The 24,547-nt window shown below is 36.6% G+C and overlaps 1 protein-coding gene across 1 annotated transcript in view; it reads left to right on the forward strand.

Moving 5' to 3' along the window:
- SLC13A1 (solute carrier family 13 member 1) overlaps window positions 1-24,547 on the forward strand; it is a 111,838-nt gene that overhangs the window by 10,388 nt on the left and 76,903 nt on the right. Inside the window, exons 2-6 of the mRNA XM_024757789.1 lie at window positions 10,290-10,418; window positions 12,276-12,412; window positions 14,786-14,973; window positions 15,589-15,646; window positions 15,725-15,773. Of these exons, the coding sequence (XP_024613557.1) occupies window positions 10,290-10,418; window positions 12,276-12,412; window positions 14,786-14,973; window positions 15,589-15,646; window positions 15,725-15,773 (561 nt within the window). The remainder of the gene's footprint in view (window positions 1-10,289; window positions 10,419-12,275; window positions 12,413-14,785; window positions 14,974-15,588; window positions 15,647-15,724; window positions 15,774-24,547) is intronic.

Consider the following 24,547-nt stretch of genomic DNA (forward strand, 5'->3'; position numbering starts at 1 on the left):
AGAAAACCTGAACAGACCAATAATGAGTGTGAGGTGCTTGAATCAGTAATCAAAAACTTCCCAACAAAGACAGGCCAGGACCAGGGCTTCACTGGTAAATTCTACCAAATATATTTTAAAAGAATTAATGCCAATCCTTTTAAAACTGTTCCAGAAAATTGAAGAGGAGCGAACACTTCCAAACTGATTTTATGAGGCCAACATTATCCTCATACCAAAGTCAGGCAAAGAGACAATACAATGAAAGGAAATCACAGGCTCCTCTACAAAGTACTAGCCAACCAAACTCATTTAGCACATTAAAAGGATCATACAACATGAGCAAGTGGGATTTATCCCTGGGATACAAGGATGATTCAATATACACAAAACAGTTAATGTGATGTATCACATTAACAGAAAGAAGGATTTTTAAAAAATCACATAATCATCTCAATAGATGCAGACAAATCACTGACAAAATTCAACATCCTTTTATGATGAAAAACTCTCAACAAATTAAGTATAGAAGGAATGAACCGCAACATAATAAAGGATATATATGACAAGCCCTGAGTACATAACATCATACTCAATGGTGAAAAACTGAAAGCTTTTCCTCTAGGATTAGAAATAAGACAAGGATGCCCACTCTCACCACTTCTATTTAATACAGTATTAGAAGTCCTAACCAGAGCAATTAGGCAAGAAAAAGAAATAAAAGGCATTAAATTGGAAAGGGAGAAGTAAAATGATCTTATGTGTAGAAAACTGTAAATACTCTACAAAAAACTGTTATAACTAATAAACAAATTCAGTAAAGTTGAAGGAGACAAAATCAATGCAAAAAATCAGTTGTTTTCTATACACTAACAACTAAGAGAAAAGAAATTTTTTTAAAAATCCCATTTACAATAGCATCTAAAAGAATAAAATACTTAGGAATAAACTTAACCAGAAGTTTCACCTTCTGAAAACTATAAAACTTTAAAACATTGATGAAAGAAATTAAAGGAAACCCACATAAATAGAAAGACATCTCATGTTCATGGATTGGAAGACTTAATATTGCTAAAATGTTCATCTACCCGAAGCAATCTACAAATTCAGTGCTATCCCCATCAAAATTCCTATGACATTTTTTACAGAAATAGATAAAACAATCTTAAAATTCATATGGAACCACAAAGACCTTGAATAACCAAAGGTATCTGAGCAAAGAGAATGAAGCTTGAGGCATCACACTTCCTGACTTCAAAATACATTACAAAACTACAGTAATTAAACAGTATCTTACTGGCATAAAGACAGACATATAGACCAATGAAACAGAATAGAGAAATCAGAAATAAACCCATGCATATGTAGTCAACTGATCTTTGACCAGGGTACCAAAAATACACAATAGGCAAAGGGCTTGAATGGACATTTCTCCGAAGATGATATACAAATGACCAACAGACATATGAAAAGGTACTCAATATCACTAATCATCAGGGAAATGCAAATCAAAGCCACAGTGAGTTATCACCTCACACCTATTAGGATGGTTTTAATTTTTTTTAAAAAAGATGTGTTGGTGATGATGTGGAGAAATTGGTACCATGGTATACTGTTGGTGGGAATATGAAATGATGCAGTCACTATGGAAAACAGTATGGAGGTTTCTCAAAAAATTAAAAATGGAACTATCATATGTATGATGCAGCAGTCTCACTTACAGGTATATAGCCAAAAGAATTGAAATCAGGATCTTGAAGAAGTATTTGTACTCCCATGTTCACTGCAGCATTATTCACAATAGCCATAATATGGAAACAACCTAAACGTCCATCAATGAATGAATCAATAAAGAAAAATGTGTTATCTATAGACAGCAGAATATTATTCAGCCTTAAAGAAAAAGAAGGAAATCATGTCATCTAAGACAACACGGATGAAATCGTGTCATCTGTGACAACATGGAGGACATTATGCTGAGAAATAAGCCAGTGATAGAAGAAAAATACTGCATGATTCCACTTTTATGAAGTATCTAAAATAGTCACATTCATAAAAGTAGAGAGTAGAATGGTGGTTGCCAAAGGTTGGGTGGAGGGAGAAATGGGGAGTTGTTCAACAGGTAAAAGTTTCAGTTATGCAAGATGAGTAAGTTCTAGAAATCTGCACAGCACAGTAACCACAGTTAACAATTGTATTGTGCACTTAAAATTTTTAAGGGGGTAGATCTCATGTTAAGTATTTTTAACACACACACACACACACAAAACAAAAACAAACAAAACCCAGAGTGGGGCCTGAGGAAACTTTTGGACATGATGGATATATTTGTTACCCTGATCGTGGTGATAGTTACACAGGTATATGCATATATCCAAAACTCAGCAAATCGTATACAATATATATGTGCAGATTTTGGTGTATCTATTAATCCTCATTTTTTAAAAAAGAAATATAAACCAAGAGCAGGTGAATATAAAAAAAAAGACTAGTTAGAAATCTTGGAAATGAAAAATAAAGTCTCTGAAATTCTTTTAAAAATCAAATTTTAAAAACTCAAGATATAATAAACTTTAAACTGAGTACACTTGAGGACATAATCAGTGAACTGATAAGAAAGAATACTAGGAATTCACCTAAAAATCAGACAGAATAATAAATAAATAAATATGCTTTACATGAAAGAATAATTTGAAGGATGAATTCGGAATTTCCAACATACATGTAAAAGGTATTCCTGAAAAAAGAGGGACTAGAAGAGAGATTATATTCAAAGTAATAATAGTTAAAATTTTCAGAATTAAAAAAGATATGAATCCTCAGACAGAATATGCATTTCTAAGTACAAAATAATTTAATTAAATATTAGTCCATGTTTAGACACACCATAAATGAAACTCCAAACCACCGAAGATAAGAAAATTTTAAAGCTACCAAACAGTAAAGAGAAAAAAAAATTATACAAAAGGATGATAATTAGATTAATTTCTCATGTTTTTCAACAATAATGAAGATGTCTGGTACAGATTTACATGACCCTTATGGGGAAAACTTCAAAATATTACAGAAGGGATTTAATGAATATCTAAATGAATGAAAGTGTTCATAGATGGGAATATTTTTAAGGCCATTTCTTGTTTTATAAATTCTGCGTAATTTCAATAAAAATCTAAAATTCAAAATGTAAAAGCCTAAAACTATCAAGGCAAGTTTGAGAAAAATGTAAGATAAGGGACTTGAGGTACAGATTGTAAAACTTATTGAAAATCTATAGTAGTTAAAAGAGTTTAGTAATTCTGCAAGAGTTGATGTTTGAAAGGCGGTGGGGGGAGTAGGTGATTGAGGGACAAAACAAGGAGTCCATAAACACACGTGCCTGCATTTGTAGCGATTTGGCACAGGAAATAATATAGCAACACAAATTAGATGGACCATCTAATAAAAAAAGCCAGGGCATTTAGGGTATACATTTAGAAAAAAGGCATCAGATTCTTCTACAAATAAATTTAGGCCCTACACTTGAAAACAGCCTTTTTAAGTTTTAGAAAAAAATATGGGAATATAATAGAATATAGAAAGAATTTCTCATTCAAGGTAGTAAAAGCACAGAATATAACAGAAAGGACTTTAAAATAACTGCATTAAAATTAAAATCCTCTTATCAACCAGAAATAGAATAAAACCAATTTCATAGATGAGTCAGAGAGTAAGACAAATATTTGCAAATATATACTTATAAATAAATATTAAGAATCTAAAAATAACTCCACAAATTCATGATAAAAAGAAATAAACAACTGAACAGAAAGATGGAAAGAGACTATAAATAAGGTAATTTTCAGGAGAGAAACAATTATGTTCAATAACCATGAAAAAAATACTTCAGTGGTATTCAAGCAAATGCAAATTAAGAAGAACTTTCCATACTATCAGATTGTCAAATAAATAAATTAGTCCAGCATGCCAATGGTTGGTGAAACGGAACTTTCTCACATTGTTGGTGCTAATACTGTATAAACTGATACAACCATCTTGCATACTTTCCACTCAGAAACTTTGATAACTACTTTTATACACTAGCTTAGAAAATCTCTTTCCTATATTCACTTTGGAACTAAGTACAAAGATGTTCGTAGCCCGTAAACAGCCATCAGTAGAAAAACGGACATATGAATTCTAATGTATTTATAAAAAGAAATGCTCTATCCATTTAAAACAAATTAACAATAGGCCTTCATGTATCAACATGAATGCACTTGAAATAGATAAAACACTGAGTGAAAAAGCAAGCTGAAAAATCACATATACAGAAAATCTTATTTAATCTCAAAACCACATGATGTTTATTAATGCATTAATGGCTACATGTAGTAAAATCACAAAAGCATGGATAGAAAGGATACACATTCTAGATAGTGGTTGACTTTCAGGATTTCAGAGGAGAAGGAAGTGGAGTGGTGTATATAAATCTTGAATGTTTTATTTATTTTTTAAAAATTCAAGCAAATGTGGCAAAATATCAGCATTTAAAAATATGTGTACGAATGTGTTTATTATATAATTTTCCATATGTTCTTAATATTTCATAATTTAAAAAACGCTTTTAAAACATATACTGCTAGAAGGCTTCTTATGCTTCATTTTTTCAAAAATATCAAGGATCAGGAATCTCTTTTTTTTAATTTTTATTAGAGTATAATTGATTACAATGTTGTGTTAGTTTCTGCTGTACAGCAAAGTGAATCAGTTATACACACACATATATCCACTCTTTTTTAGATTCTTTTCCCATATAGGTCATTAGAGAGTACTGATTAGAGTTCCCTGTGCTATACAGTAGGAGGTCCTTCTTAGTTATCTATTTTATATATAGTAATGTGTATATGTCAATCAGGAACAGGAATTTCTTGCCCATATTTGTTGGTAATCATCTGTACGTAATCTCTCTGGTAGTTTGAGAGAATCTTCTTTTAATAGGAAAGGTAGAGATGGCTCTAAATGAGCCAGAAAGGCACAGCGTACACACACAGACCAGGAAAACACAGTCAAGTGACATTACACCTCATACTATCGAATGGAATTTACAATATCTGTATTCTGCATAGCTGCCTCTGCCTGGTGGATGTGGTTTGCTGAACTTCTCGGTGTAACTTTTGGAAGTGGTAGAGGGTATATAGGTTTTTTTTTAACAGAAAATCGGTGTTTTTATTTTTGGGGAAGTCCTCTGGACTTTTCCCCCTTTGTTTCATATAGTATTTTGAGAAGAGATCATGACTTAAAAAATATTTCTGTAAGATCAGTCTTACTCATAATTTTGAATCTTTTTTCCTTCCTATATTTTCCTTCACAATAAACAAAATGAAAGTAGACGTTACTTGTGTTGCTCTCACTCAGTTCAAGAATTTATAATACTAAAATGTTTTGCTATCTGTGGAACAGAATTTGATTCAAGTTTTTACTTGTTATGGTTGCAAGGTTAATTTTAATAAAGACAACAGATGTACTCATGATTTTCACTAGACTTGAGAGGGACTGAGAGGGGAAATGATTCACCCACAGTCTCATTTACTTGACAGTTGGTCTTTTACTGTTGTATCAAGTGTTTGCTGGTGGTGGTAGTACTTGTGATTGTGGTGTATAATGGTGGTTACAGTGGTGTCCTTCTGTTTTAGGAGTAGGGGGCTTGCTTGATAACAAGGTGGAGAAAGAGAGGGAAGAGAAAAAAATTAAAGAGGCAAAGATGGTAGAGCTAGAAATAATGGGTCACTCTAAGAATTTCCAGTGATATAATGAAGCAATTTTTCCCTCTATCTCAGAGATGGTTCTGCAAACATTCAGAATGGTTCAAACATTAAGAATGACTTTTGAGTTGTGAGCACTGAGATAACTCCTGAGCTTTCTTCTTCATCGGAAGAACCTGTTCACCCAAAATCATTCACCCTCATTTTAGTTTTGTTGAATATAATGTAACTAACAAATGAAATGTTTTTCTCTATCTTTTTTTCTTTCTTTTTCTTAACAAAGACATCCACAGATCTTTGATTTTAAGAAAATAATCCTATATATATTTAATATAAGATTCTTGAAATACTTGACTTTGTGCCTGGATTAACCTTGTGTTGTTGAAGGCCTAAAGTGCTAATAGGAAAGAACACTTTCCTGTCCAAGACTCCAAGCCTGACCAAGAGAGATCACATAATGGAAAACAGGAATCTGAGGAAGGAGGTAGTCCTAGGATAGATCCATCAATAGGATGACTGCATAATTTGTCAGCCAAAGAGGGACACTTTTGAGAATGAAAGTGATTGCTAATCAAAAGGGATACCTGCCCAACAGGTGTAACAGCACTATGCCATGAAAACTGACACAGATGGCCATCCTACCCATTCAGAGTGGGATACATCTGTTTTCCTCCTTTTCTAGACTTTGAGCTTCCTTAAGATATGGAAAAAAGAGGCATTTTCTACACATTGTGGGAATGTAGCTATCAGGGACAACAGATATAGTGCCTTAGCCAGATGCAGCTGTAATCTCCTGGGACACATATACAGAAATATGAAATGTATGGGTGTGTTTGTGGGAAGCTCCATAGACAAGATGTAAATATGAACCTCACATTGAAGAACGGCCAAGTTTTCACAATAGATTATGAGTCTAGGGATTCAGCTTGAGCAAAAAGACACTTACTGGAAGCACGTTTCTGGTTTGCAAGTTGGACCCAGGGATGATGATAAAAGGGAAGGTCCGAAAGGTTACTTCCTCGAACGAGGTAGTAGCCCAGGGCTTCTCAAACTGTAACTTATGTAAGAATCACCTGGGGCACCTTAAAATGGTGATCCTGATTCAGAACGCCTGGGGAAGAGCTTGAGATGCTTGCATTGCTCACAAGCTCCCAGATCATGTTGATGCTGCTGGTCCATGGACCACACAGCTGGTAGGCAGAGAAGTCCAAATGCGCGATCCAAGTGTTGATTCTTACTTGGTGATTTGCAAGGAAGAGCAGGTAGGCAGGTAGGCAGCATTTTTATTACCAGAGATTTTACTCAAATGCTGTTTAAGGCCAAGCAGGTAAGAGAGTGCGTGAGATGGTGCAGAGGTACTGTGCAGAACTGAAAAGCACAAGTCAGTCTCTAAAGGGGAATTTCCGAGTCCTCAAGTCTGGAGAATTATTGACCTGGAAGAATATGATTCCAATGTTACCAAATTCCTTCGTTTTTCAAGAGAAGCCAAAAATCTGGATTTTAAATCTAATATGAAATCTGCTTGTTTGTAAATCTTGACTCAAATTAAATGCACACACACACACCATTGTAAGTCAAGTAAACTGTATTTTTTGCTAGATTTGGCCATCAGTTTGCAACTGCTTTGTCTACATAGTTAAACTAGGTCAGAGGGTCCAAGAGGCCAAGGTATGGTCACACGCAGGTAGAAGCCGTCACATAAAGAGTATCTGGGGGCTTCCCTAGTGGCACAGTGGTTGAGAGTCTGCCTGCCGATGCAGGGGACAGGGGTTCGTGCCCTGGTCCGGGAAGATCCCACATGCCGTGGAGCGGCTAGGCCCATGAGCTATGGCCGCTGAGCCTGTGCGTCCGGAGCCTGTGCTCCACAATGGGAGAGGCCACAACAGTGAGAGGCCCGCGTACCGCAAAAGAAAAAAAAAAAAGAGTATCTGGGGCTCACTAGTATGACTGCCTGATTGAATGTCATGGATTAGAGTTTAGAAGGGTGCGTGATGAGAAGCAGGGATCAGAACCCAAATATGAAGAAGGAATATAGATAAGACTCTTTAGAAATATTTCAGGAAGTACTGGGGTGAGTTTTTTTTGTTTTTTGTTTTTTTTTTTTGGCTGCGTTGGGTCTTCGTCGCTGCGCGCGGGCTTTCTCTAGTTACGGTGAGCAGGGGATACTCTTTGTTGCGGTTCACAGGCTTCTCATTGCAGTGGCTTCTCTTGTTGAGGAGCACGGGCTCTAGAGCGCAGGCTCAGTAGCTGTGGCGCATGGGCTTAGTTGCTCTGCGGCATGTGGGATCTTCCCGGACCAGGGCTCGAACCCGTGTCCCCTGCATTGGTAGGTGGATTCCTAACCACTGCGCCACCAGGGAAGCCCTGGAGTGAGTCTTAGAGTGAAGGTGGCCTTGAATGCAAGATGAGGATTTTGGATTCTTTTCAATAAACTGAAAAATCACTGACTTGATCATTTTAAATCAGGGCTGGGTCAGTTAAAACATGAAAGTCATCTACACAAGCAAATAATACTTGAAATTTTGCTTTTTATTTTGTCCCCAAAGTTGCCCCATCTGAGCAGACTATGAGTGTCTAGCTGAAGTAGACCCATGTGGAAATGAAATTTCAACACTATGGCAGGGGTTATGTGTGGTGAACAGAATTCACTGGTACCATATTCTGTTTATTTTTCTGATGTTTTTGCAGTCCCTTATAGATTGGTGCTCCAGACACTTGTCAGGGTAGCTAGTCCCTTAATCCAGGCTCATGAAAGGGAATGACGAAAACGAAGCAGATTTTTGAAAGATCACCTCATTCTGGAACAGCCTTGCCTGCAGTGGAGGAAGTAGAATGGAAGCAGAAGGTCAGGTTTTAGAGGTAAAATGACAGGGTGATGGATAGGACCAAGAGACTGGTTGGTTGTGATTAAAAAGCAAGATAATAAAAAGGTCCATTTTGTCTTTGAAATCTAGGTTCTTGTAAGTATGATAGAAAACATAGGGTCATAATGAAGAGCTTTGGGGTTATCCACGTGTTCTAACTAAGAGAAAAAGCAGGCCTGGTCATTCTCTACACTGGCATTTTATTTTATTTTTTAATTAATTAATTAATATTTTTGGCTGCCTTGGGTCTTTGATGCTGCACACGGGCTCTCTCTAGTTGCCGGGAGTGGGGGCTACTCTTTGTTGTGGAGCAGGGGCTCTAGGTGCATGGGCTTCAGTAGTTGTAGCACACGGGCTCAGTAGTTGTGGCACATAGGCTTAGTTGCTCCGTGGCATGTGGGATCTTCCCAGACCAGGGCTCGAACCCATGTCCCCTGCATTAGCAGGCGGATTCTTAACCACTGCGCCACCAGGGAAGCCCTACACTGGCATTTTAAATTAAGCTCATATTCACAGATTCTCTCCAGAGCAAGTCAGGAAGATTTAGTCAAAGCTCAGCTTTGTTTCACTGTTTTTTATTGTTTGTCAAGATTATAGAGGCAGACTTTGTGTAATATTGTCAACATCAAAACACCTTTAGTCTTTCTCCTTGAAAAAGCACAACAAAGACATGACACAATCATGGCTTATTAAGAATTTCTTAGAAACCCACTGAAAGTACAGGATTTCTGGGTGAGTAAATACCAGGCCCAGAGGACTCACCCTGAGGTAGGTGAATCAGAGGGCAGCAGAGCTAGAAATGTTATTGTCCTGGGAAAGCCTTAAATAAAAGACCTCGTTAAACTCAGACAGCAGTTTTTGTAAATTTGTTAATTTTTCAAACGCAGCCCAGAATTTGCAGAGATTAAGCAGTGTGAGAGCAAAACAAAGCCTATAAGAGATGCTAACCTTTACTGATCACTTAGTACATCCTGGGTGATTTCATATCAAAATTATTTCTATAAGCCAAACACAATGACAAATTCCAACCATTCCTTAACAATGCCCTAAAATAGAAACCCACAGTTTTATACCTAGCAAAGCAAAACATTCTATTAAGAGTCTCCATCCTGTTGAGTCCCCCTGTGTCTTCCCAGGAGCTCAGCTGTCTTTCTAAAAAGCAAAGCAGAGGCTCTTCACCTCCAGGTCTGTGTCACTTAGGAGCAAATTCAGTCTTATCCATGCATGTAACAGGGCACTGTCCTTCTTTCCCTGTAAAAAAGTACACCAATACTTTTCTTCTAGGTTGATTTCCCTTTTTAGTAGAGGGAGAGGAAGGTCAGTGTGCATGGTTCCCACCCAACCAAGAAATGCAGTGAAAAGGCAGGGAGCACATTTCACAGGCCAAATGAAGGTGAGGGCAAACAACTATATACGCTGACATGAAAACTGACTGCATGCTGTTGTCTGTTTTGAAGAAAATGTGAAGGAAACATAACAAATAAGGATGTTTTTATGTCATTGGTTTTTCATGTGTATTAAATTTTGACTCTTGGAACCCCTCAGAAATAACCGTTTTGCTGCCCAACTCAAAGGGGCAGGGACTTCAGAGTTTCTTCATAACTTTCTCTGTGACTCGACTCTATCCAGCAAACGTGATTGTGATTTGAATGATAATTGCCCAGCCTCATTATTTCACCTGGCATTTTGCCTTTGTTCTGTCCAGGAAGCAGAATGTGCCTACATCCTGTTTGTCGTTGCCACGTTTTGGCTGACAGAACCTTTGCCTCTGTCGGTAACAGCTTTGCTGCCTGCCTTAATGCTCCCTATGTTTGGGATCATGCCTTCCAAGAAGGTAAGTTCTCCTGCGAATGTTTGACATAATTAGATTCCCTACTTCATGCTGCTACTTCCAATGAGAAAGCTGTTATTTAAAAGGATCAATAATCCTGTTGATAAGGCTTCCACATAAGTCCTCCAAACTTCCAGCTGTTTCTTGCCTCTAGAATTCTGCATGTGTGTCCACCTTCAGGTGGACAAAAACAAAACACAGACTGTGGCTTCTTGAGTCATGTGTGTCAGTAGGAGAAATGTGTGTCCAATCTTCCCAGGCTGACATCCACACCCGGTGCCTACCTCCCAAGAAAAGGGCGAATTCTTTCACGTCCGGCATCAGCTTTTTCTAGTCAACAGAATTCAGTCTCACACAGTGTTGGAAAAGCAATTTTTGTTTCTAATGAAGAAAAAGCTTCCCTGTTTTCTTTTCCAGAAACCTGCCATTTCAGAAGATAAGGCCAAATTAACTTTCACATGGATTTCCATTTTGTTCTTGCTGAGAGTTTATTCATGCTGAGAGGTGTTTCTTACCTTTATACAATCTAAGGGTACCCATCTGAAGAAAATGGATTCAGTTTCCCATTAAAAGCATGAAATGCATTGAAACCAGAATATCTATCTCCATGCAGCTTTCAGCCACCCAGCACACAACTGCCTAAACCACAGCTGAAACATTCTCAGGCAAGATGTCATGTTCAAGATGCCAGGCCATGCAATTTATCACCTTTGGATTTCTATCTTCTGCCTGGGCCCAGTACTGCTTTCACGAGGCTCATCTGTCCTGTAACGTGGGTGGAGACTTCTGTTTTTTTAACTAACCCGTAATACCCGTGATACAGGTTTCTTCCCCTTTCTGCGGGAGAAGATTTTACCACAGCCTTGTGATTCAATTTAAGCCAAGCATTTCATAAAGTCAGGTCTCTTGAATATCAGTACCATGAGGTATTTTTAAATAAGGTTTCTATGATCAGATAAGTTTGAAAAATATGTAGTATAGGGTATCCCACACTTTGAGAGTGATAGTATACACTAGTGTTTAAAGGTTTTGAGAAGGCCTACAAGAAAGAAAATTCTAGAATCATAGAAAACTCTGTTTTTTAAACTTATTTGACCACAGAAACTTTTTTTTTTTTCTTTTTTTTTGTGGTACGCGGGCCTCTCACTGTTGTGGCCTCTCCCATTGCGGAGCACAGGCTCCGGACGCACAGGCTCAGCGGCCATGGCTCTCGGGCCCAGCCGCTCCAAGGCATGTGGGATCTTCCCAGACCGGGGCACGAACCCGTGTCCCCTGCATCGGCAGGCGGACTCCCAACCACTGCGCCACCAGGGAAGCCCAGAAACTTTTTTTTTTAAAGAAAAATATTATGTACCTTTCAGAGCATTCTTTGGTAAGTCCTGCTACAAGTGGTTGCCCAAGTATCTGTATACTCTACTAGTCTCCACTCAAGATACAAGAGTGACTGCAGTTTTGGTATAATGGTGGTGATAAAGATATTGGCATGGCAAAACTTGACTTGAGATTTTCCCAGATCATAGTCATGGCCGTTCTGCCATAGGAGTACAAACTAATTAACCCCAGTTTACAGATGGAGAAATTAAGGCATAGAAGGCACCTGCCTGATGTTGCTCAGCTCTTTAAAAACTTAGTATATGGGTACCCTTTTTTCTTTTCTATATACTTTTTTCATAGCACTACTGTTTCTGGGTAAGGATGTGGAACTTATTTAAATTTGTATTCAAACACATCTACATTTCTTTCAACAAAATAGAAAGATCATGTAGTTGAAGGTCAAAGTTAAGTGCAGTGAAACAATGTCTTTCTGGTGCAATGTTTTCCCCCCACCAACGTAAATAATAGGTTTAACTGTAATTTCAGGTGGCATCTGCTTATTTCAAAGATTTTCACCTACTGCTAATTGGAGTCATCTGTTTAGCAACATCAATAGAAAAATGGAATCTGCACAAAAGGATTGCTCTGAGAATGGTGATGATGGTGGGTGTGAACCCAGCATGGTAAGTACTGTGTTTACCGTTCCAGGTTTACATTCCAAACAGACCATTTTTGTGCAGAGCAAATAAACAGATAAGTAATGCATATCCAGACAATCATTTGTATGGCAGTGTAAGTCATGACTTTTTTTTTCTCTGCAAATATGAAAGTGATATAAAAGGTACTTGAGGGGCTTCCCTGGTGGCGCAGTGGTTGAGAGTCCGCCTGCCGATGCAGGGGACACGGGTTCGTGCCCCGGTTTGGGAGGGTCGCACATGCCGCGGAGCAGCTGGGCCCGTGAGCCATGGCCGCTGAGCCTGCGGGTCCGAAGCCTGTGCTCCTCAACGGGAGAGGCCACAACAGTGAGAGGCCCGCATAACGCAAAAAGAGAAAAAAAAAAAAGGTACTTTAGTTGGAGGAGGAAAAGAAAGAAAACTTTCCCACTGCAGGTCTAATTACAGGGAGGTTGGAATAAGTGGACACAACTCGTTCACCTTTTATACACTGTAGGAGTCAAAGCTGAGAGAAGCCTTGAACCTCAACAGACAAGACTGACAGACATCAGAGTAGATTTCAGTGCTATCTTGTTTATTTGGCTGATTACACATTCAAGACTCTTTCAAGAGTATCCTTGATCATCAGGGAGGATGTTAAGAACCAAAGACATTGCTGACAAAATACAAATATGTGCAGAAAAATTCTAAGGTGAACATTTCTCTTTTTAAATGAACTGTTCCAAAGTGAAGCAATTAAGAAGGTTTATTTATAGAATGTGAAATCACTCATTAGACTGATTTTCCCCACTAAAATAAATGCTTTTTTCCATTAAATTAATTGGCTGTTTTGGTTTTAATTCTAGCTCTTGTTAAGAACATAGATGGGAGCTAAAAAAAAAAAAATTCCAGTGTCATAATCATTTACTTAATGGCATTATGCTTTAAAGCCTTAGGTGGTTCTTCCCTTCTCATCTTTCTTTAAAACATAGGAAAACTGTATTGAATTATGTTGCATAATTCGTTCCAGGGTATAACCACATCTGTGTTTATCATTTATGGAGCAAACTGTTTTGTTAAATAGAAAAAAAATTCAATAACTTAGATCAGACACATTTTTTAAAATATCTGTTACTTAAAAATTTTATGACATGTATGTATTAAGGGTATTTCACTCTTACAATGAAATGGTGTTCCATGCCTCTTAAAGTGCTGTAGAAATGTGTCTCTTTTCCTTGGCCACCTGCTCACTGGCCCCAGGGGGTGAGGTCATGCACTGCACAGTTAGGCAAGGGTCCTGTCCATTATACCACTAAGCGGTTTTTCAATTTAAGGCGTTTTTACCACGCAGAAGTTTTATCAGTTCCTACCCTTTGTGTACTGAAAGATTTCTGGTTTTGCCAGTGCCTGAAGTTAAAATTGTTTCTTTTTTTTTATTATTAAGAATCACTTCTTGTTTAAACAGTTTTCTTTTACACATAGAAAATATCCACCTTATCTGTAGCTGGAATTTATAGTGTGGAATTTTCTTATAGATCTATTTCAAAAGAGACTCAGAGAATTTCATAAATGGCTCTATATGGAAAGATGTGCTTCTGAACGATTTTCTTGGACCTCCTACTCAAGAGATCATGTTTTTTTCCCAATTGTGATTTTGAAAGCTTATAGACATGGTTTAAAATCCTATAATCTTAGGTATGTTATTTTTTAAGGGAGAAGAATTACTCTATTTGTAAGAGGAGACAATGTAATACATCCAGTCTTGACAACAGGCAGGGATGTCAGATTCAGGAGACCATGAATAATTGAATTTACAGAAAATTCTGAAACCTCATTTTAGCTAGTGATTTTACCCATTTCCTCCACCCACCATATATTGAACCAGAGTAGTTAACAAGTAAAAAGCAGATTTATAAATATTAACCTCCCTCCTTGCCCTTGTGCCTCCTTGGCACATATACTAATAATCAGAGATACGACCCAAACATAAAAGAAAGAATAAGGGATCTTAAATGCAAATGCTGACTGCACCTTATCTTTCTAGTATTTGAAGATGTGTCATCTGTAAAGGGCATTCAAATATTGGTGTAATATTATAAGCTGTTACACCATCTACCAACTTGCAGTTTGATTATAAGTTTTATCATTTTTCTGGTTTCAGAGAGAAGATTCTTATGGTTTTCAGGGAGACAAACCTCGTAAGAAATCTGCCGTTACATGTGCCATTTTGATTTCTACCTGGCTATAGCTGTCCTCAGAGTTCCTCATCTGGGAGGAATCTTAACCTTAACCTGTTTTGAAAAAATTAATTCACAACTCATAAACAACATCCTTTACAGTTAAGTGATACAGAGCTGGTGAAGCTAGAGAGCACAGTTCATAATAAAGGCCCTCTCATTTCAGGCTGGCCTTGGGGTTCATGAGCTGTACCGCCTTCTTATCTATGTGGCTTAGCAACACCTCTACTACTGCCATGGTGATGCCCATCATGGAGGCTGTGGCCCAGCAGATCATCAGTGCTGAAGCAGAGGCTGAGGCTACTCAGATGACTTATATCAGTGGATCAACCAACTATGGACTGGAAACAGATGGTATCACATGTTGATTTGGCCACAGTGGGGTCTAGTCATTTGGGCAATAGAAAAAGCTCAAGAATTCTGGGTTATATTTTGAACTAATTGTCCATACATGCATGATGGGAATTTAACCTTCTTCTTTCTCTATTTTCCAGTATTTATACAAGGGAATTACATTTACCCAAATATTTTACTTTCAATTAATGGTTGAATTTACATTCTCTAGCAAAAGGGAAAGAATAAGTATGACTTTTCTATCCTCCAGCCAGTCTGTTAGAACTTTCTCTGTCTTTCATGCCTTTATCAGTAGACCTCCAGGTTACTCTTTTACACTGAAATGACTTTCCTGCATAATATTGGGAACGTTTCATTCTTATATTCTATTTGGAAACAGCATCACATTTTACCTTGGTTATTTCTGGTCTGATAAACTGCTCTGATGCAGTGAAAAAAAGTGTTGGGAGGATATTGGTGTTCGTAAAACACTTTATTATGATGACTGTTATGTCAGTACAAGGTGATTTTGTTTATTTTCAGTTTCTAATAATGCTTCCATCTTCACACACACACATACACACACTGATAACCCTTCATGTAAATTATTATTTTTTTCTATTTAATGTTTTGCAGAAAATGTTAATGGACATGAAACAAGTGAGAGAAAAGAGAAAACAAAACCAGTTCCAGGGTAAAGAATATTATTTTGATTAGGATTTTCTGAATTACATTTTAATAAAATTATAAACTGGGTCAATTTGTTTTTCAGATACAGTAATGATGCAGGGAAAATTTCAAGCAAGATGGAGCTGGAAAAGGTACATTAAATTTGATTCTCTCTGAATAATTATACATAAAATTATATTAGATTTGCAGTTAGATACGTATGCATTTTAAAACCTGTTACTTGCTTCCTTGTCTATAAATTACTTTACTTGCTTACATCAAAGCATATTGTAATGGTTTGATAAGCCTTCATGGATGGACTGAAATCAACATCCTGATAGGAAACATTTTAGGCTCTGAAAATCAGCCTCATTTTCTCCTTTTACCAGGTTCATGGTGATGGCAGTTAGCATATGTAGTTTAAAGAAATATAATGCTAGTCTCAGAATATTGTTTCATTTTCTTATTAAAATCTTGCTGCCTTTTTATTAGGCTCATCCTATTCCTTCCAGGGTATGAACTTAGAGCAACTCCTATTCATGTAATTACAATCCAGTTATCTTTAGTGTCTTCCTTACCACTAAATTCAATGCAGAATTCATGAGCTGCTACTGTCAAACACAGATGGAGGAGTTGTTGTAGCTATTCTGCCTATTTAAGGAAGGAAAGAGACTTTTGTAAACTATCCCATAGAATTCATTTCCCCAGAATAAAATCAATGTAAAAATACTATACTAGGTTGTATTGGGAGCAATATATCTTGAGACCATTGAAAAATAATCCTGCATAGAAACAGTCCAACGGTAACCATGGCATTAGAAATATGAGAGTGGGGCATATGTTCCTTCCTCAGGCTATAATGCATTAGCATGCAACTCAATAGGAAAAAGAAAACTTTCTTGTTATTTACAGAAATCTTCAAGGAAAGAGCAAATTTTATGTAAAGAGAAAACTAATACAAAGATAAGTTTTAGACCACTAGCTACAGGGTGTATTAAGGGTTTTTAAGATGAGAATTGAATACATATTTATGAAAACATTATCATCTTTAGGGAGAGAAGTAATTCTTTTAAAACATAGAAAATCAACAGTATGCCCACTGTATTACAGAAGAATGCATTATAAATAGGCTTTAAAAACTGCTGGATATACTTGCACTCGGTAACTTTCTTGTGGTCATCTTTACAAACCCAGTTTTCTGGCGTGATGCCTAAATTTGGCTTCCAATGATTTGACATCCAACACTGTCCTAGGCATTGTAGGAAGGTCTGTTGATGAAAAGACCTACTCCTTACCGTAAGCAGCTCAGAGTCTAATGGGGAAGATGGACTTTAAAAAAATGCATGACATAGGGCTTCCCTGGTGGCGCAGTGGTTGAGAGTCCACCTGCTGATGCAGGGGACACAGGTTCGTGCCCCGGTCTGGGAAGATCCCACATGCCGCGGAGCGGCTGGGCCCATGAGCCATGGCCGCTGAGCCTGCGCGTCCAGAGCCTGTGCTCCACAACGGGAGAGGCCACAACAGTGAGAGGCCCGCATACAGCCAAAAAAAAAAAAAAAAGCGTGACATAAATACCACAGCAAAGGTGCACACAGAGGCCAGATCTCCCAGAAGCTGGAGCAACTAGCTCAATCTAGGAATATTGCCAGAGGGAATGTGAGGTAAAGGGATTTGAGTCTGGAGCAAGATGTCGTGTGCAATCAGGGAAGTGCAAACTCCATGAGCACAGGGACTGTGTCCACTTGGTTCAGCATATAATCCCCTAGCACATTCCATTGTTTGACAGAGAGTAGGTATTCAATAGATATTTATCTTGACTAATTAACGAAGGAGAGAAAAAGGAAGAGGTAACATAATCAGAGAATAAGATGAATTCAAAGACCCCAAAATGTCGAGAGCAGGGCTTTTTTTGGGAAACATCTCCAGTCCAGGTGCCAGGAATGAGCTGTGGAAAGTGAAATGTTTGGATAGGTTGGACCAGGTTAAAAATTGCTGTTCATGCCATGCAAAAGAGTTTAGTTCATCTTAAGGGAAATAGAGAGCTTTGAAGCCAGGAAGCAGCATGTTAAATTCTGCCCTTTGAGAAGCTTACTGTGGCAACAATGTGAAAGGCAGAGGGTATGGACCTAATTGAATTTTTTGATTAATCTGACTTTGTGGATGAGAGAGGGAAAAGAATAGAAGATGCCTCTGCTACAGTAAGCTAGGTAAAGGCAGATGGTGATGCCACAGACTGAGATGGGAAACACTGAGGGGAAATAAGTTTTCAATGGGGAGAAGTAAGGTAATTGGGGTATATTTTAGGCAGTAAAGATTAAGATCTGAGTTTGGAAGAGAAGACCTTTGAACAATGATTCTATGGTCTTTCTAGAACTTTATATATACAAATTTAGCTTGGTGTAAAAGAAAAATTAAGGGATCACTTTTTGCTCTGTGCTATTTATAAGAGATCACATGCAAGTATTTTTTACATACTGTACATTTAAGATACGTTTTGATTTTTAGCAGTTACACATCTCTTCTCAGATATAAACATATTGTATAGTTTGTGTTATAAGTATAATAAATTGCACCTGTTCTTCGCTAGATTTAAACTAGATAATTTAAGATTAACTGATTATGTGGAAGAATCTATATCTACTTAATCTAGCTATAAAATGGAAGGGATATTTATATTCATAATGTTTTAGTCTTCTGCTTTTTTCATGAAGTTGGTGGGACATTTTATTGAATTAAAATAAATTCTGTGTGGTTTGGCTTTGAATCCAAATATTACTCCTTTTGAGAGGGGATGGTTTAAAATAAATTTCAAAGAAGAGAAAAAAAATGAAAGTCATAGATTTTTTTTGGTAATTTGCACCATTTTGCCATGTTTTTACACATCTGAATCACCAACGTGTTGATTTGATATACTCACATATTGCAAAATGATCTCCACCATAGCTTTATTTAACACCTCCGTCACATTACATAATTACCATTCCTTTATTGCAGTGCTAACATTTAAGATCTACTCTCTTAGCAACTTCCAGCTATGTATATAGTATTACTAATTATAATAATCATGCTGTGCATTAGATCCCCAGAACTTATTCATCCTAAAACTAGCAGCTTGCACCCTTTGACCATCATCTCCCCATTTGCCCACCCCCAGCCCCTGGTAACCACCACTCTACTCTCTGTTTTATGAGTTTGGCTTTTATGGATTCCACATATAAATGATACCATGCAGTATTTGTCTTTCTCTGATTTATTTCACTTAGCATAATGCTATTATAATGATAGCCATTCTAACAGGTGTGAGATGATAACTCATTATACTTTTGATCTGCATTTCCCTGATGGTTAGTGGTGTTGAGCACCTTTTCATGTACCTGTTGACCATTTGGATGTCTTCTTTGTGAAAATGTCTATTCAGTTTCTCTGCCCATTTTTCAATTGGCTTGTCTGGGGATTTTTGTTTGTTTGGTTGGTTGGATGTTTTTGCTAGTGAGTTGTATGAGTTCTTTATATACTTTATCAGTCCTAAAATTATTATTAATAGAACTGCAAAGTTTTGGTAGAGATGATAACGATGATAATTTTCCCACTGCTGCTGCAGCGGCTGATGGTGAGGATTATATGCTGGTTTTGAAGCTGATGGATATTCAGCAGTTCCTCAGATTCCAGGAACTCATTAAGAAGCACTCCTATCTAAGAGTCATATTCCTAAGCTGCATACTTAAAAAAGAGATGTCTTCCGTGACTCACCAAGTTCCCTTTTCACTATAGGCAATGGCCCACCCATTAGCAGAACTCCCTACTCATGCCCAGAATAAAAATGGTGGGTAGGTACTTAGACCTAGCTGACCATAAATTCTATATTACTCCAAAAGTAGCTGAAATATTTTTAGAGAAGAAAAGGAACAAGAAGAAAGGAAGACCCCAAAATGACACTGACATACATGAGGGAATAGATTTGTCAGGTTCCAGTGAAGCAATTGGGAGACCAATCATCATTCATATTATTTCCATAAGAAATGAGTTCCAGGTTTCCAAAAATCAATTTTTACATACCAAGAGAAGAATCAAGTTGCTATATATTTTCCTTCTTTCAAGCACTAGTATTAATCAAAGAGATACCTCAGATTTTTACACTAGCTCAATTTCTAAGCCTCCAGACATCTTTGAATGAAAGGAACTGAAAAATCAGTACACTTCTAATGAAAGGCCTAAAATAATTGTTTTCCATTCATCTTATATAATTTCTTGTTCCCCAAAGGGAAAAATTCAAAGGAAAATTTCCTTGAACAAATTGAATTTTGCTTTTAATTACGTGTTGTTTAGTTTGGGGGTGAAATTCTTATTATTCAAAATCAAATTCCGTAAGAGGGCACTCTTTAATATTCTCCAAAAATTCTAAGAACCATATAACAGTAATTAGCATGGGTCATAATGTCAGGGACTAGGGGCATTAGTGCTGCCGAGTAAGGAGATATCAGTTCTAGAATATCTGGCCCCTAGATCAAATGTAGAAAAGGAATTTTAGATTAGATCAAGTAGGTGCTACAAACAAAAGTTCTTCTTGATTACTCTTGCCTTCTCATAGACCGCGTGAAATTCGGCAGCAAAGCCAATTGTTAATGCCTCTCAGACCTCACTTGAGACAACTCACGGGTCTCCTTTACTCATCCTGCCAAACCCTGCGGTTTATAGAGAGGTGAGCAGAAAGAGAGAGAGAGGGAGAATGATTGAGAGAGAGAGAGCCTATTACACACCCTTTAGGAATCACAGCAGCATCAAAAAGACAAGAGATAACAAGTGTTGTTGAAGGTGTGGAGAAAAGGGAGCCCCCTGTTCATTGTCAGTGGGAATGTAAAGTGGTGCAACCACTATGGAAAGCAGTATGAAGGTTCCTCAAAATATTAAAAATAGAACCACCATAGGACCCAGCAATCCCACTACAGGGTATATATTCAAAGGAAATGAAAACAGGATATTGAAGAGATATCTGCACTCCCATGTTCATTGCAGTAGCCAAGATATGGAAAAAACGTAAGTGAATGAATGGATCAAGAAGATGTGGTATGTATAGACCATGGAATATTATTTAGCCATGGCAAAAAAGGAAATTCTGCCATTTGCAATGACATGGATGAAACCTGAGTGCTAAGTAAAATAAGCCAGACAGAGAAAGACAAATACTGCACGGCTTCATTTATATATGGAAATCTTTTTTTTTTTTAAAGTAAAACTCATAGAAACAAAGAGTAGAAAAATGGTTGCCAGGGGCTGGGGCAGGGTGGTGGGTAGGTAAATAGGGAGAGGTTGGTAATAGAGTATAAGCATTTGGCTATAAGATTAAGTCAGAGGACCTAATGTAAAACATGGGGACTAGAGTTGATAATACTGTTGTATGGTTGAGATTGGCTAGGGGACTGATACTTGAATGTCTCACCAAAAAAAAGAAAAAGGAAAGAGAGAAAAAGAAAGAAAGAGAAACATGAGGTGATGGATGTGTTGATGGGCTGGATGGGGGTAATCTTTTCATAATGTATATGTGGATCAGATCACAATGATGTACACTTTAAATATCTTACAATTTTATTTTTAAATTATACCTCAATAAAGTTGAAAAGGATCATGGGATATTTAAAGTGTACATCATGGTGATTTGATGAAGTATTCATGGTGAAATGGTTTCCACTATCTGGTTGATTGGCACATTGATCACCTCACATATTTATCCTTTTTTCTTTTCTTTTTCTTTTTTTGGTGAGAACATTTGAGATCTACTCTCTTGGCAAATTTCAGTTGTCGAGTGCAGTGTTGTCAACTCCAGTTACCATGTTTTGCGATGGCTCTTAAGTCCTTACTCATCTTATAGCTGAAAGTTTGTACCCTTTACTTGGTCCTCTTTTAACCTGGCAGTTTTCTGTGCCTCTGGGAATACAAGATGAAGTTGAACTTTCAAAAGAAATTGTAACTATTCTACTCACTGATCCAATTTATGAGAACTCATTCCATTCAACTGAGAATTTGGAAGCCTCATTATCAATGGTATTAAATCAGAACAAAGGATGATATTTCTAACATACACTGGGGATCCAATATGCCCCACAAAGAGGCTTCACTAAAGTGAAGGTAAATGCCTGGGTGTCAGCAAACAGGTCACACACGATCCACGTGAAATTCTGCCAGGTGCATCTTCCGAAAGAAAAGAGAAGTGGGTGGCAACCGTTGGTGAGGTAAATTCACTTCTGAGTAAATAATTTAGTTTAATATTCATTAAAAAAAGAAAGGAATCATAGCAGCAACCTGTGAACACAACCTCACTCAGATTTTAATATTTATTGTAGTCAAAGTCCTAGCTGGGCTCCACTGGTTTACTTAGCTAGGGTTCCACAAAACATTTTGTTATTAAAGAAATAACTGACTATTGATGATACCTCTTCTTCCATATATCTTTCATTTTTGAACCACAAAAATGTGGTTCTTCACATTTCATATTGTTAAAATATTATCTAGCAAATAACATGAGCTTAGCCATGTTGGAAGCATCTGTACTTTCCTCTAACTGCACAATAAACCTCCCATACCATAAAATTTATTCTAATACTGTACTTTGTTTCCTAAAATCTTCAACAATATTTTTCTCTTCATATTCCAATGATATTTCCTAACAAAGGAATACATTTATTTAGTCCCCAAATTGTTTTTCATATATCTTGATTATGAAATATTTTAATATATACATATTTAAAGAATGTAACACAAATTTTAAAGAATAAAACGAATAAAATGGTATTTACCAACACCCCAGCCTAAGAAATAGAACATAACAATTTCTAGAAATATCCATGAGCTCTTCTCTGATTCCATCTCCTTTCTTCAGACCATCATATCCATCCCCTTATCTACATAGCCACAGTCCAGAATTTCATGTTAATCATTTTCTTATTTTCTTTTCAGTATTACCACATATTAGTTACTTCTTCATCTCAACAAAGACCAAAATTAGCAATAGTTTTAATAAGATAGAAATAAGCTGGTATGGTGGCTCCACAATCATGATGACCTTGACTCTTTCTATTCTTGCTCTGCCATCCTCAGCACTTGATGGCTACCTCATGGTTCAAGATGGCTGCCTCATCTCCCTCTATCCATTCTCTGTTCCAGCTAGCAGGAAACAGAAAGGAGAAAGTAGAAGGCATATACATATACTTAGTAATTATTCTATTACTTTCCTGGATTCAGAATTATTCATATTTTCTATTTCTCCTTGAGTTTTAGTTATATTTTTCTAGGAAATTATGCATTCCATTTCAAATTTAGTAGCATGTTGTTTATAATATTCACTTATTACCTCTTTAATTTCTACAGTATTTTTAGTTATGTATCTTTTAGTTACTAATATTTTTACTTATGCTTTTAAACATTTTTGGAATAATTCTTCCAAAAGTATGTTGATTTTATGTCTTATAAGTCTTATCAAAGAACCAGCTTTTGGCTCTTTTGATCCTATTTCATGTTCTACTTTATTAGTTTCTTCTCTTTATTACTTCGTTCTATTTTATCTTTGCATTTAGTTTCTGTTCATTTACTTTTAAAAGTATACATTTGCATTACTTTTTTTGAGCTTTTCTTCTCTTCCAAAGTAAGAATTTCAGGAGACAAATTTTCTTCCATTTCTTACACTTTAGCTGTATTCCATATTTTTTAGTTCTTTGTGTTTTTTGCTTTCCATTACGCTAGAGTCTTTGATCCATGAGCTGCTTAGACATGTGATTTAAATTTTGAAATAAATGAGTCTTTTGTAGCTACTTTTTGTTTTGTTTTTTTATTTCTAACATAAATTTACTGTGGTCAGAAACTGGTCTGTATGACATCAGTTCTTTTAAACTTGTTGAGGCAGATTTGTGGACTAGCATGTGGCCAATTGTGATAAATACTTCCTTGTGCTAAAAAAGGATTGCATATTTTCAACTTACTGGGTGCAGTATTTTCCAAGTCTATTAGATCAAGTTTGCCAGTTGTGATTTTCAAATTGTCTGTGACCTAACAATTTTTTGTCTGCTTAACCCAACAATTAATGCAACTGTTTTGTTAAAATCTCCCTCCATGATGTGGCTATATCTATTTCTCCTGATAGTTCTGTCAATTTTGGTTTCTATATATTTTCAGATTATGTTATTATGTCCCTATCACGGAATAATGTTTAGAATGTTTATATGTTCCTGGTTAATTAACATTTTTACCATTTTGCAGTGTCCCTCTCAATCTATGGTAATGTTTTGGGGTCTTTGAGTTTGTCTGATGGTAATGTAATAGCAATGCCAGCTTTCTTTAGGTTAGTGTTTACCTGACATTACTTCTATCCCTTCACTTTCAACAGTTCTATGTCCTTATACTTCAGATGTTTCTCTTATAAAAAGCATATTGTTGGCTTTTGCATTTTTATCCAGGTTAGAAATTTTTGCCTGACAAGTTTGATCCCCTTGAACTCTCTGTGACTTTATAAATTTAGAATAATTTTTAGTGCCAGATTTCTATTTTTTCTAAATATTTATTCTTTCCATCTCTCTTTCCTGCATTCTTTTTTATTTTCTTTTTGTTCTTTATTATTTATATCATCCTACACACACACACACACACACACACACACACACTTGTACTGACGTCCTATGCTGCTATATTATTTATATATCATTTCAGTCATTTTTACCACTATAAAAAGAACAGGATTTTTTTCTAATAGCATGTATGTTTTGATTTTTTGCTCTTCATTAAGAAATTACAAAGGAAGCTTCTACATACTTAACATTTAGGATATAACATTTTGTAAAATAAATCCTGGATTTAATTGATTTTTGACATTGCTAGAAACAGAATTTTTACGAAAAGTCCTGTCTCGAGTGCTAAATTTTGAATATCTACTTGTTATACT

This window comes from Neophocaena asiaeorientalis, unplaced genomic scaffold (genome assembly GCF_003031525.2).
Source record: "Neophocaena asiaeorientalis asiaeorientalis breed wild unplaced genomic scaffold, Neophocaena_asiaeorientalis_V1.1 scaffold116, whole genome shotgun sequence".
NCBI classification, from domain to species: Eukaryota; Metazoa; Chordata; class Mammalia; order Artiodactyla; family Phocoenidae; genus Neophocaena; species Neophocaena asiaeorientalis.